Below are 14,770 nucleotides of genomic sequence, written 5' to 3' on the forward strand. Positions count from 1 at the left end.
ACCTCTCTCTTACCTTTGCAAGCATTGAGTATGCATCAGTGCTGTCCTTGACCATTTCTAGTTGGTTGTCTGCCAAGTACTGAATCAATATGTTTTTGCTTGGGCCTTCTTTTTTATAGAACATGCTGAAGCTGATGCTTCTACAAATGCCTCTTCGCAGTCATTTTCCTCAATGACTGCCTGAAACCTGAAGAGCCAGTTCGAAAATCCTTCCCCATTAAAGGGTGTAATACCATACTTGTTACCTGCTGGACTTGTCATCTTGATTTCTTATTCCTTCCCCAAATTCCGGGTATTCTTTCCACAATTTTCACAGTTATTTTAAAAAGCCATAACTGGGCCCATAACATGATGGAAAAAGAACAGTTTTCCTTTTATTTTTCCATAAAAGTGGCATCTATATTTTGACTGACAGTAGGACTACAACATGTTCTCTCCCAAATCTATGAGAACTCTGTTTGGAGTTTTCGGTCGCAGAGATATTTCTTGCGAACAATAGTTTCAATGCGTGGAAAGGTGTCAGCTGGAGCATTATCATAACCTTTCACATACCGAATGTCAGTCGAGAACTGACTAATGAATGCAAGATGTCTATCATTGCCTTTCACATAACAAATGTCAGTAGAGAACTGACTAATGAATGCAAGATCTATAATCTGTCTTGGAGATGCATTGTCCTTAGCTTTAGTAAATCCGTAAGTGAGAGGGTAACAGAGAGTGAGAGGGTTGTGGCAATATCTTTTTCTTTTTTTTCCACTCGAGTAAAATAAAATCATCACTCGGCCCATCACTAATCCGAAATTTCCTCTACGAGCCTATTACTTACCTCTAGTCTATACTTATACTTACCTCTAGTGACTAGTGCCTATACTTTTCAGCAAGATCCAGAGAACCCGATGAGAAGTTGAGAAGTTTTTTATTTTTTTTTTTTCCACTCGAGTAAAATAAAATCATCACTCGGCCCATCTCCCATCTGGCCCATCACTAATCTGAAATTTCCTCTACGAGCCTATTACTTACCTCTAGTCTATACTTATACTTACCTCTAGTGACTAGTGCCTATACTTTTCAGCAAGATCCAACAAAAACAAAAGTTTGGCTCTTATAGCTATAACTTATTTATTCTTCATCCATGATCTATTCTTTTTCTATTTAATTTTGTTATTTTAGTTTCCTGTCATGGCACACAATCATGGAGGTCATTGTTGTGGTGAAGAGGATCACTCTATTTCTTCATCCATGATATATTCTTTTTCTATTTAATTTTGTTATTTTAGTTTCCTGTCATGGCACACAATCATGGAGGTCATTGTTGTGGTGAAGAGGATCACTCACATGATGATACTGAGCTAGGCATTCAGTATAGCCTGTACAAACACATAGATACAGAGAATGTTGAGTGTTTAAACGAAACAGTTGATGGGTCGGGAAAAACTATTTTCAAACCATGGGAAGACAGATTGAACAAGGAAAAAGTGAGTAAATTCCACAAGTGTGTACTTTACATTATAAGAAATAACAATCATTATAATAAATGGTACTTGTTCAGAAGTCACATCAATGGAAAATTGCTACAAAAAGAGCTGTCACAAATGAGCAGTGACCAGTCTTATAATGAGGTTAGATCTTTTATTTAGATACCTACACTTTAGACTTTAGGGTCTGTGGGGCCTTGTTAGGTAACTTGGAAATAAAAACTTACCTATGCGATAACTTTTTTTTTTTTTTTAGTTTGTGGAGAGTGATGTAGATAGTGAACTACTGATTAATATTCCATTCACAAGTAACATCAAACTGAAAGGACTCCGTCTTATTGGAGGAGACAGTGATTCTCATCCGAATCGAATCAAACTGTTCAAAAACCGACCTGGCATGACTTTTGATGATGTAAATGCTTCTCCCGATCAAGAATTTGAACTGAACCAAGACTCTGATGCCAGTATTGAGTATCCTATTATGTAAGTTTTGATTGGTTATAGTCACCAAAAAGTCAAACTGCCAATTGCCAATCCAAAACCCAAAACATCGTAACTCCGATCCCCGTGTTCAAAACCCCAAAATGTGTGTCATGCGCAGAAATCAAAACTCGTCGAACATCGTTCCCGATTCCCGATGCCCAAAAAACGCGATGCGAAATCTCTCTAATAGAGAGATTTCGCAATATTCGTAACTCTGATCCCCGTGTTCAAAATGTGTGTCATGCGCAGAAACCAAAACTCGTCGAACATCGGACCCCATACCCAAAAAAACAGGATGCGAAATCTCTCTATGTGGCGAGTGAACTTGGAACTTGGGGGTGTGTTTATGAACAGGGCTGAGATGAGCTCGGACGACGTGAGATAGCTGTCCCGGCGGCAATTTTTAAAATTCATTTTATATTTATTTTTGTTTGCTTTGTAATTTGCTTGTTTTCAATAGCTAATATAAATGAAAAGTATAATATAAACGTGCAAACTAAAGATAAAAAAGTAAAAAATGAATTCAGATTGTAAAGTTGCAGAGTGGCAATATAATTTTTCGATATTAGATTATTTTATTTACCTGTTCAGGCAATCCAGACAGTACTGTAGTAATATTGTACTACACTGCTGAAATAGACACTGGACCTTTTAAGTTAGTTCCGCAACTCGGCTGTCATATGATGAAGGACTTACAACTGGAGATGAACCAGCCACTGAAGAAATTAATCCTGTGTTGGTGTTGACTGACATGATCTTGTCAGCTACTTCAGCCTGTTGGCTGATTTGGGCTGTCAAGCTTACAGCTTGTATAATCTGCTGGGTGAGGGATGGCGATTTCTTAAGCTACGAATTATTGATTCATGGACATCATCATCAGCAAGACGTTGGATCTCACGCAATAACTGGCTTGGGGTTTTGTCACCCATTTCATGCGTTACTAAGATCCTGTTGAGGCGGTCTTCCCCAGTTTGGGCAAATCTCTTCATGATTGCAGACTTCAAGGCTGTATAGGTCCTGGTTGTTGGGTCTCGCACTATCTCACTGACTTCAGCTGATTTTTTACCGGTTGGGCAGCCCTGGTCTAGGGTCACCAATTTAGGAGTTTGTTTTCACAGAGTCTAAACCAGTACACAATCTCCCAAAGATTCAAGGTTTCTTAAGTGTGACTACAATTTGTCATACAATTCTGACATTGACATCTTATTCTTAGCAAGGTGTTTTGAAGCACTAATGACATCATCTCTCGGATATACAACTCTGTCAATAGGTCTGTGTGACCAAATCTCTCCTGTAACGCTTTCACTACCTGAGGGTACATGACCTCAGTAGCTGGGTAGCTTGCAACAAGCTGCTGGGCTGAAGATCCTGCTTACATAGACATGGTTAGATACGCTAACTTATTAACGCGGTCAAACTTTCTGACTTGGCGGGGCGGAGCGCTACCGCGCTCCTTAATATCGGTAAGAGTCCTTGTGAATCTTTCTAAACTGGCCCCACCAAGGTAACCAATCCTTGAGTTCTCCGTTGAACTCCTTTAACTTCAAGGTAGGTAGCTTAACGTTTCTACTACTTACAGAACTTGTAGATTCTACCATCATCTGCTGATGCTATGTGATTAGCATCTGTATGCTGGCGAACATTATCATCATCATCATCTGCAGAGAATGGGACTAGCCCGTACCTGGGGGCTTGTTGCCTCCTTAACCTTTCTTGCAGCCCCCTGGATGTTGGGTGGGGGAAGGTTGTGTTTTTGTATCGATCTCCGCCGGAAGCTTTTAAATTTGGTCGGCGAGTTGTGGCGGCATTCTGCCTTAAGGGTGCGTCCTATCGGAAAGATGACAAGGTCGTAACTTTTGCGGTAATGTGGCTTTTGTGGTTCCAGCATCCTGCCGGGTCGAGAAACGGGCGGCTAGTGGTTGAGCCTAACGCTCTCCCTTGGTTGGATTGGGCGGCCTATGTTTATGTGTGTCGGCGGCTTTTCTCACTTTCATTCGAGACTTTCATCGGGCTCTGGGATCGGCTATGAGAATGCCTCCAAGGCGCGCCAGGCTGCTCGGTGTGGGGGGATGTTTTCTAAGAGGAGAGTGTCGGCAGGTCCAAGACGGAGTAAGTTTATGAGAGAAGTTCGGGCCTCGGTGAAATGGGGACAAAAGATGATACGGTGGTCAGGTGTATCGCGTTGACTGCAGGCGGGGCAAAGGCCGTCTTCATCGGGCAACTTGAGGATACGGGCCCGGTAATCAGCGCAGTTGAGGAAATGGCCAGTTACTGTCCTGGTAATTCGGCGGTTGAGTGGTAGGTGGAGTTCCACTCTTGCCGTTACGCTAGGGAAGAACTTGTGAGTCAAGCGACCAGTGTCTGCTGCGTTCCACTCTGCCTGCCACAGGTCCATGGTAGCACTTCTCAGGGCGTCTCGGAGTTCATCTCGTCGGAGGGGTTGGAATGTCTGACCCAGATGTTGTACGTTGGCGTCCCTGAGGAAGAGGATCCTGTCTCTAGCTCTCGTCTCACTGATCACCATGTGGAGGGGGGTTTCTGCCGCAAGAACCTGCGTTGCTGCATGGCTAACTGTTCCGGCTGAGGCGGTTATGGCTATGGTGCAGAACCGCTGGAGAGTTTGAAGTCGGCGTCGGATCTCCTGATCTCGCGCTATTGTGTGCGCCCATATTGCAGCACCATACGCGATTTTTGGGACGATGGCTCTGCGGTATATTGTTCGGAGTGCGTCGGGACGGTCGCGCCAATTTTCGTGGAAGACTCGGCGGAGGAAGGCAAAAGATCTCATAGCTGCCGCAGATTGGGTTGCGACGTGGGTACGGAAGCTCCTTTTCTCGTCCCATTAGCATCTGTATGCTGTGTAGGTACTTAGACACTGCTCATAAATCTGAATGGCTTCTCTTACAAAAGAAAGTAGTGATCTGCCTTGTCTTATTCATGTTCACCTACAGTTGAATCTTTCGACAATATCTGATCGATCTTATTATCTTGACCATTCAAGGATTCAAACCTCACCTCTGCTTAATCAACTTTACTAGACCTGAGAGTTCACTTAGTTCAATCTCTGTCCAAAGCAACAATCTTTGCAGTTTGTGAGTTCTAACTTTCTTGAGTTTCTTGGAATGTCGTTGATGAGTGTTGTTATCAAGTTCGAACATGTTGTCTAGTCCCAGATATTGGTTGTTTAGTATCTTGAAAGTTTCGATTAAGTATCCCCGCATTCTCTCTTCATGAGTTGTGAGGTTTAAAATCTGCAGTCTTTCTTCCTAAGGTTTGGTTCTTAGCTCTTTGTTAAGTTTAGTTGCAGATCTTTGTACACCTTCGAGAAGTTTTATATCTTTACGTAGGTAAGGGTTCCATACATCATTGGTATATTCAATGATGGGTCTGATGTAAGATTTATAGAGTTTTACTACACCCTCATTTGCTAGACTGGACCTCAGTGTCCCCCTATCTCTCTTTAACTGCTGAGATAGAGATGCTTGCTGAGATAATTCAAGACGTGACACAGTTTGCAAAATTTGCTGTACATGTCCAGAAAGCTTTTTAAGCCAAGAACCACGCTATCTTACTACGCACATCTAGTGCTAGCCTTTGAATCTCACGCAGCAATTGTGAGGGCTGCTTGTCACCTAAATCCATAGAACCCAACAGACGATAGACGATTGAGTCGGTCCTCATCTGTTTGACCGAACCTCTTGATGATCGCTTCCTTCAGTTTGACATAGGTCTGTGTTTCTGGATTCCTAATTACATCAGAAACTTCTGCTAATATTTCAGGCTCTAGCTTAGCTGTAAGATGTACGTATACATACCTTGTCTGGTCTCCCGCACCTAGCTTTCAGAGCTACTAATACCTCTGCATACATATTGCCAGTTTGTGGGTAACTAAGTACTAGTTTTTCAACTGGATAACCTACTACCATACACATTGACAGGTAACTCAGTTTATCTGATGGGTTCATACTATCATCTTTTTCAATCTTCTCAAAGTTTGACCAAAAGGTCAGCCAGTTTTGAAGTTCATCATCAAATTTCTTAAGTTCAAGTTTAGGAAGCTTACACTTAGAACTGGACATACCTTGAGTACTGGAACTTGAGTGTTGGCTGTTTACATCCTCATAGACACCACTCCTTGCTTGTGCAGTCTCTCCTCCACCTTGCTTTTTATTCTGGCAAACTCAATTGCGTAACTATCAATTTTGTCCTGCTCCTTACTGAGCAGAGCTCCTCCTCCTTGATATCTGAATCTTCTAACCATATTGCAACAAACTCACCATCTTTGGTTGTAAGTTCGGTAAACCGCTCTTCAAGAACACTAAACAAGCTGTCCAGCTTAAATGGTAGTATGAACAGATTGATTGAAATGGGAACAATAGTCAGATATTGTAAGTATGTCGACTAATGAAACATTCTGGTGGTGGCTAAGTCGACTTTTCTTTTTGTCTGTGGCTCGTTCCTGAAAGGAACTTGATAATTTTGCACTTCTTATTTCTACCAAGTTTCATCAAAATGAGATAACTCTTTCGAGAGTAGGCAAACTCTCGAAATGAAAAATAACCGAGTAACCTTAATGAAAAATAATCGATTTAAAACTCAGAACTCATTTAGTTCAGTTTGATCTTCATTTCATTGATCTGAGCGCACCGTAGTGCGCCAGGCCAAGTTCCAATAGGCACGCCTGTGTATCTTCATATTTATTAGAGTATAGTCTATGGAACATACCTTGTTTATTGTGTACAGTGAGGTTGTAGCCAGCGAGGGACTCCAGAGTCAGATTGTCCTTTAAATCCTTCACGTAGAGTCTGCCCTTGACAAAGTGACTGAGTAGCAGTGTCAGGCCATTATCTTTGGACAGGGCAGAGTCCGGTGCGTTACTCAGACCAGCTGTCTCGAAAGCCTCATCCGTTGGAACGAAGAACGTGTAGTCTGTAAGGAAGAAATCAGAAAGCTAACTTCTAGTAGAAAAATACAGCGAAAATCTAAAAATCCAGGACATCATTTTAAAAAAGACGTGTTTTTTTTACTGCCGTTTTTATTTGATGTCAATGGTTACTGCGCTATTTAGCTGTCCACACATAGTTGATTGAAGCAACGGTCGACTGAGGGGGAAAAAAGTTGTCTTTTTTTATGGAAAAAAAACCTACTAAAAACGACTTTTTTCCAGTCGACCGTCGAGCGTGCTTGTCCATGTTATGCATGACTGTATGAACATTTGTGGCGGGCCTAAGGAGACGGGAGAGCAGAGTCTTACTTACCCAGTGCCAGGTACATAGTCTACCATCCTACTTACCAGCGCCAGGTACATAGTCTGCCATCCTACTTACCAGCGCCAGGTACATAGTCTGCCATCCTACTTACCAGCGCCCTCTTCTTATTTTAGCAATCATTTCAACTAAGGAAGAACGCTAGTTTGACTCCCTACTGGTCTCATTCAAGAGGTTATCCAGAGAAGACCATCTTCCAATCAGTGTCTCATTCCACGAAATAGCTACTCATGAAAATCACTAGTGTAGAAGTTAAAAAAAAAAATACTTTGTTTTATTTGTACACAAAGAAACAATAACAATAATGTTTACATGTGTGCTGAGAGTTACAAGAATGATAATTTACTGTGTAACTACTAATAGTATGTATTATAACTTCTTAATCAGTGTCTCATTCCACGAAATAGCTACTCATGAAAATCACTAGTGAAGAAGTTAAAAAAATACTCTGTTTTATTTGTACACAAAGGAACAATAACAATAATGTTTACATGTGTGCTGAGAGTTACAAGAATGATAATTTACTGTGTAACTACTAATAGTATGTATTATAACTTCTACACTAGTGATTGTTATTAGTCCATACTTTCATGGACTAAGCCAGGCTTGAAAAATGGAAAAAAAGGAAGAAAGAAAACATACTATCTTTGGTAAAGTTCCAGTTTCACTTGAATCCTCAAACTGAAAGGAAAAAAATCCTTCTATGTAAGGAATTCTATAAATTAATATTTTCGATGCATCTGTCAAGGTGGCGTTGGCGGTTTGATGTGGATTATTTTTCAAGCCTAGCCTAGTCCTGTGTCTAACCACCACTGGAAAGCAAGAATATTCCCAATATTGATTGAGATCGACTTCCATCCTATTTACAACCAGACTCCCGTTCTATTTACAACACTTTCCCAGGAGGTTAAGTTTGGTTAATGTTAGTTGTTGTGTCTGGTAATACTTCAGCATCCATGGGCATGGTTGCACTGTTGGTCTCTTCATTCCCAATATTGATTGAGATCGACTTCCATCCTATTTACAACCAGACTCCCGTTCTATTTACAACACTTCCCAGGAGGTTAAGTTTGGTTAATGTTAGTTGTTGTGTCTGGTAATACTTCAGCATCCATGGGCATGGTTGCACTGTTGGTCTCTTCCAATTCCTCCCTATCACCACTATGCGAGTAGATCTGGTTGTTCTGATCCAAGGGAATCAACTCGACATCCATTGTGGTCGTCAGCTCGGGTACTCCGGTGGTCAGGTCTGGTGTGCCAGTGGTCGTGGGTTCGATGTCGGTCAGATTGTAGAGGAGATGGTTGATGGCGAACATGGTGCCGAGATTGTAGACGAACATTTCCGATGAGTTGGTCAGGCTGGCGGTCTGAATGGAAATATTTCCTGCAAAGTGGAAACGTTCGAATATAGTCTGTGTCTAGGGTTGCCAACATGACCCGCCTGCGAGTACACATGATTCTTCTTAAACCAAAGCCCATTAACCCGATCCGTGTCTCCGGTAACTCGGATTTTGACTTCAGATAAAATAACATGAGCATCGTCGTTTAACACCGGAGGCGTTCTCTACCACCTAACCCTTGAGCTGTGTCCACGCCGTCGATCGACCAATCGACTGAAACCGTAATACACTTGGCCTCGACAACATAGATTCACCGCGTCGATCGATCGACGGCGTCGACTATATGTGGACACAGCTTTAGAGATGTCTATTTCTATGTGGTCAAAGCCTCAAATAAATGAGGATAAAATTCCAAAATACAAAGTCAACCTAGCAAGCATTTGTGCCCTCGATATGTTAGGAGACGTTATTAGAGGACCTTGGATTTTGATCGAAATATTTTTTAATTAATTAGAATCACAATTCTACGAATAAAAACAAAGACTGACCGGGTCAGAGAGTCCAAAATCAACATTTCTAGACATAGCTGAATGATTCACAGCAATTTGACAAATTTTTCCGTTCGAAGGTTACGTAGAAAATGTACCTACGTTGTTTTAAACACATTCATAGGTACCTACCTGCATACCGACCCCGTCTGTACATAAGAAAAGAGGAAGAAGAAGAGACGAACTGAAAAGTCCCTCTGTCCCAGCTATATATCACAGTTTGTGTGCTTGAAAGTTCCTTTATGGCAATTTCGGACACAAACCATGATAATTTTACAAATGGAGTAAAGGGACTCTCAAGCACACAAACCGTGATATACAGTTGTGGGGTAAAGCCTTTACCTCACAGTTTGTGTGCTTGAAAGTCCCTTCACGCCATCTGTATATCATGGTTTGTGTCCAAAATTGCCGTAAAGGAACTTTCAAGCACACAAACTGTGATAAACAGCATGGACAAAGGGACTTTCAAGCACACAAACTGTGGGATAAAGGCTTTACCCCACAGCTACATATCACGGTTTGTGTGCTTGAGAGTCCCTTCACTCCATCTGTATATCATGGTGTGTGTCCACAAGCTCCCGATCTCATTAGAATATTAATTAACCACTGGACCGCTTGAGAGCTTAGAGCTCATACTGTCCAAAGTTCATTCACCTTGGGTGAAGATGCTCCATACCTCTCTGCCTAGATACATTACCTATATTTCACTCGTGATGTTTGGACTGGGAACATGGCTTGATGAACCATGTGGGTCCGAGTCAGAAGTCAGTGTCGTATGAAGATTTTTGTTTGCCCAGTTAATTTATTTATTTTGTAAATTTACGGGGATGTCCCCATTACTCCCCATTTTTAAAACAAGATACCTACTTATAGTACAACTCAGAGGATCTATTTATTTTATAAATTTACGGGGAGTTTTAATACCTATAAGTTTGTCCATCTACCTTGCCCTAGGTCGCGGTTTCGATGCCCGCCCGGTTCGGATTATATCCTAAACAGATAAGGATCGTTCTCGGAGCGGCCGGCCTTTTCCTATCCTGTCTTCCTTCTCTCTTCTCTTTCGGGACGATAAGACCTTAGCTGTTCTACAGATCCTTCTATTAACCCTTTTTAATAATAATAAAAAATAGTAATAATTAAGCGGGGTATTTCCAAAGTCGCGCGTCGGGTCGAGTAGCGTCTGGTAGAAATATCTACAAATAGAGATATTTAGATAAAGCTCCCATATGACTCGACCATTATGTCTGGATCGTACTGCAATTTCTAAGAAATGATCATGACCCGCCTGCGAGTACACATGATTCTTCTGCCAGAGCCCATTAACCCGATCCGTGTCTCCGGTCACTCGGATTTTGACTTCAGATAAAATAACATAAGCATCGTCGTTTAACACCGGAGGCGTTCTCTACCACCTAACCCTTGAGCTGTGTCCACGCCGTCCATCGACCAATCGACTGAAACCGTTCCCTGCCTCGACAACATAGATTCATCTCGTCGATCGACGGCGTCAACTATGAGTGGACACAGCTTTAGAGATGTCTATTTCTATGTGGTCAAAGACTCAAATAAATGAGGATAAAATTCCAAAATACAAACGTCAACAAAGCAAGCATTTTTGCCCTCGATATTTTAGGTAACGTTATTAGAGGACCTTGGATTTTAATCGGAATATTTAATTAGGTAATTAATTAGAATCACAATTCTACGAATAAAAACAAAGACTGACTGGGTCAGAGAGTCCAAAATCAACATTTCTAGACATAGCTGAATGATTCATAGCAATTTGACAAATTTTTCCGTTCGAAGGTTACGTAGAAAATGTACCTACGTTGTTTTAAACACATTCATAGGTACCTACCTGCATACCAGGGCTGTATTTAGTAGGGGCGAACGGGCCTGACCCCCCTGCCTCGAGCTTAATCGCCTTTACTATAGGCCAGACTCCGAATTTTTGAAATATCCCGGTACATCATTGATTGGACTCTCCTCCCCCCCATGACGAAATGCTGGATTTCGGCCCTTACCTGATACATAAATAGCTACGGTCCTCGTTAGGTCCCTTATCTGTAGTAGGTATCTCTTTAGGTATTAGGTCTACATTTTACCTGCCTCGGTGGTGAAGTGGTCAAGGCGCTTGCCTGGTAAACAGGAGGGCGTGGGTTCAATCCCAGCCGAGGTATGGAATTTTATTCTCAAAGACATCGCACCGACCTGAGGAGCACCACACACGCGAAACCAACAGCCCAGCATGCGGTCATGATAGTCACTGAGTGGTGAAACAGTTAGTAGATTCGGAGAGCCAGGTATTGTAGCGCCTCCCACTTCACACCGAGTGACTTCAGTAGTGTGACAACTACAGTCGAACCTGGTCAAGTTGAGGTCCCTTTTGTAGCGCGTCTACCTTGTGGTTGTGGTTATGGACCGGGTTGAGATAGGCAAAAGGTTGGTAAACTTGCCTTGTTTTTCAGTTACCGCTCCCATGCCAAACTGTAGAAACAATATCCTGTCTGAACTCAACCGGTCTACCTTGTGGTTGTGGTTATGGACCGGGTTGAGATAGGTAAACTTGCCTTATTTTTCAGTTACCGCTCCCATGCCAAACTGTAGAAACAATATCCTGTCTCCACTCAACCCGGTACATAACCACAACCTCATGGTCCCTTTTGTAGCGCGCCTACCTTGCAAGCTCTAGGTCGCGGGTTCAACTCCCGCTCAGGGCGGATTTTACTCTGAACGGATAATGTTCGTTCTCGGAATGGCTTTCTCCCATCCTGTCTTCTCTTTGACAGCGGGACGATAAGACCTAAGGAGTTATAGTTCCCTCTATCAACACTCTTTGGAAAAAAAAGGTAGGTACCTTTTTTCATCATTTTTTTTTTTTTTTTTTTTTTTTTTTTTTGTTTTTTTGCAGAACTCAACCCGGTACATACCCACAACCTCATGGTCCCTTTTGTAGCGCGCCTACCTTGCCAGCGCTAGGTCGCGGGTTCAACTCCCGCTCGGGGCGGATTTTACTCTGAACGGATAATGTTCGTTCTCGGACTGGCTTTCTCCCATCCTGTCTTCTCTTTGACAGCGGGACGAAAAGACCTTAGCAGTTACAAACAGTTCCCTCTATCAACACTCTTTGGAAAAAAAAGGTAGGTACCTTTTTTCATCATTTTTTTTTTTTTTTTTTTTTTTTGATGCTTGCTTAGGTGCTGGATTTAAATAAAAGGAGACGCAATTTTGCCAGTAAAAATAACAATTACTTAAGAGAAAAAAGTGACGAGATTAACTAATCAATCTTGAATTAAGGGCCTTGTAAGCGCTAGGTCGCGGGTTCGATTCCGGCTCGGGGCGGCCTTTATCCTACACAGATAAAACAGACTGACTTTTTTTTACTCCTATTCCTTACTGTAAAAGTAACCAATTTGTAATCGAGGGGAAAAAAAGGAAAAAAAAAAAAAAAAAAAAACAGTAGAGTTAGGTGCTGTATTTAAATAAAAGGAGACGCAATTTTGCCAGTAAAAATAACAATTACTTACTTAAGAGAAAAAAGTGACGAGATAAACTAATCAAGCTTGAATTAAGGGCCTTGTAAGCGCTCGGTCGCGGGTTCGATTCCGGCTCGGGGCGGCCTTTATCCTACACAGATAAAAACAGACTGACTTTTTTTACTCCTATTCATTAGGTACTGTAAAAGTAACCAATTTGTAATCGAGGGGAAAAAAAGGAAGGGAAAAAAAAAAAAAATCCACAGTAGAGTTGTCAGATATTCAGGTTTGACTGTACTATCAGTTTCTTCTTTTTAGCCCGAAGATATTTTGTTTGTTCTCCTGTGAACTCTCTCGTTTCCTTCTTTCCTTTTTGTTGTTGTTTGTGTATTATAAAAATGTTTTCTAGCGCGTCTGCCTTGTAAGCGCTAGGCCGCGGGTTCGATTTCCGCTCGGAGCGGATTTTATCCTGATGGGATTATGTTCGTTCTCGGAACGGCTGGCTTTCTCCTATCCTGTCTTCCTTCTTTCTTCGATTTCGGGACGATAAGACCCTAGCAGTTAGAGTTCTTGACTGTTTTCATCCTCCAATGCACTGCTCACCTTTGTGATATGGATTAAATGTGCAGCTTAAATGGTAGTATGAACAGATTGATTGAAATGGGAACAATAGTCAGATATTGTAAGTATGTCGACTAATGAAACATTCTGGTGTCCAACCTAGGATATATAGTCTCCTCAGGTGCACTGACTTGACCCAACTCTACATCTTCGATGTTCTTTTCTCTTTTTTTGATAAATGGTATCTTTATCTCTTCATGTCTTATGTGGTGAGCGATTTCCCCACAGGAGCAAAGAAACATTGCTGTCAATGCTCCGAATGACTCTTTGATCAAATTATATGTGATGAGACATGATAAGATATAGAGTATCAGTCTTACTATAAAGAATACAAACATACAGAAAGTCAAAAAGTTACCCCAATCAACCATTCTTCGATAGGTCCTGGTTAAAAAATCATCAGCTTTACTAATAATTTGGTTGGCTTGGTCTCCAGTAAATATAGCAGATGGGTCATAGGCGCCAGGTAAGAGATTGACATTGTTATGCATTGACCTGACTACGCTTTTGGTTGCAGCCTTATCTTCTAGGGGTGTCACCATTGCTTGTTGAATTCTCTCTACAGTTTGGACAGAATATAGACCCTCTTCTATCAGACCAGAAAGAGACTGGAACTTCATATTCAGTGGTTTTACTTTCAGAATCTCTGGCTTTTCAGAAGGGACCAAACCCTCTGGTCCTTGAGTGTACCATTTCTCTCCTATTATAAACTGAGGACGCAACCCATTTGCGCAGCTGATTGGTGTCCCAACTCCTAACAAGATTCTAGACCTGGGCATCATGAACATAGTTTGGTTGTTATACTCTACTACCAGCTCGTTATAACAACTAGTTATATCCACCGGTCTGACTATGACAGGATCACACTGGAAAATAGTCACAGTCTCACCCATTGTAATGGCTGTGTAGCCAGGTTTACCAAGGTATTCAAAAGCAAAATCATCTGGGCTGAGTCGAGCCAAGGTCAGCATGTTGTTCAGGATCTTATAATCGATGGTCACCCATCTGGAATCCAGATTCTGGATACTGAGCACGTTGCTTAACCTCAGTGATCCATTAGGAAAGGGTACATACAACGTACTATAGCCGCTGATTGGGGTATTTAGTAGAGCTATTAATTTATTATCCTGGATTGATCTCGACCCCGCAAAATAACCGACTTGGTAGGTAAGGCCGGCAAAGAATCGGGGTACTTTTAGCCCTTGTTGGACTAAAGACTCGTTATTTGTTTTGTTTCTTTTCATTTTTGTCCTTTTTTTATACCCACCTAGTCTCTTTAATAATAAAAATATATTTTTAGGGCTTTAAGTGGCAGGGTTCTCACTTACGTGAGATCCTATACCCAACCACTAAGTAATTTTAATTTGTGAAATTACAGAAAATTTATTGGATGTTAATTTGTTGAAAAATAAACTCTTATTTAGTTATTAGGAATTATTGTTATTAATATCTTGCCCCATTTTATAGGCAGAGAAGTAGTTCGATTTCGGGACGATACCTACGACCTTAGCTGTTTGGTGTGTTTTTTTTTTTTTTTTTTTTTTTTTTGGGGGTTTGAAA

The 14,770-nt window shown here is 41.5% G+C and overlaps 3 protein-coding genes across 3 annotated transcripts in view; 1 reads left to right on the forward strand and 2 right to left on the reverse strand.

Annotated features, from left to right (window-relative positions):
- The first annotated feature begins 942 nt into the window (after nucleotides 1–942).
- LOC103512875 (PITH domain-containing protein GA19395) lies at nucleotides 943–1,962 on the forward strand. The gene is made up of 3 exons (XM_008477659.3): nucleotides 943–1,210; nucleotides 1,318–1,475; nucleotides 1,732–1,962. Exons 1-3 carry the CDS (start codon nucleotides 1,180–1,182, stop codon nucleotides 1,960–1,962), a joined length of 420 nt encoding a protein of 139 aa, XP_008475881.1. The 5' UTR covers nucleotides 943–1,179.
- A 4,605-nt stretch (nucleotides 1,963–6,567) lies between these two features.
- LOC113468919 lies at nucleotides 6,568–7,315 on the reverse strand. Its single transcript, XM_026826232.1, has 2 exons — nucleotides 7,252–7,315; nucleotides 6,568–6,887 (listed from the first exon to the last, which is right to left on the reverse strand). The coding sequence occupies exons 1-2, from the start codon at nucleotides 7,298–7,300 to the stop codon at nucleotides 6,583–6,585; spliced, it is 354 nt and encodes a 117-aa protein (XP_026682033.1). The 5' UTR covers nucleotides 7,301–7,315; the 3' UTR covers nucleotides 6,568–6,582.
- Nucleotides 7,316–13,740: 6,425 nt separating this feature from the next.
- The window catches only part of LOC103512877 (IST1 homolog), a 5,931-nt gene continuing 4,901 nt past the window's right edge, over nucleotides 13,741–14,770 (reverse strand). The window contains exon 5 of the mRNA XM_026826227.1: nucleotides 13,741–14,119. Coding sequence (XP_026682028.1) covers nucleotides 14,096–14,119 — 24 coding nt within the window. The 3' untranslated portion in view covers nucleotides 13,741–14,095. The remainder of the gene's footprint in view (nucleotides 14,120–14,770) is intronic.

Source organism: Diaphorina citri, unplaced genomic scaffold (genome assembly GCF_000475195.1).
Source record: "Diaphorina citri unplaced genomic scaffold, Diaci psyllid genome assembly version 1.1 scaffold895, whole genome shotgun sequence".
NCBI lineage: Eukaryota > Metazoa > Arthropoda > Insecta > Hemiptera > Psyllidae > Diaphorina > Diaphorina citri.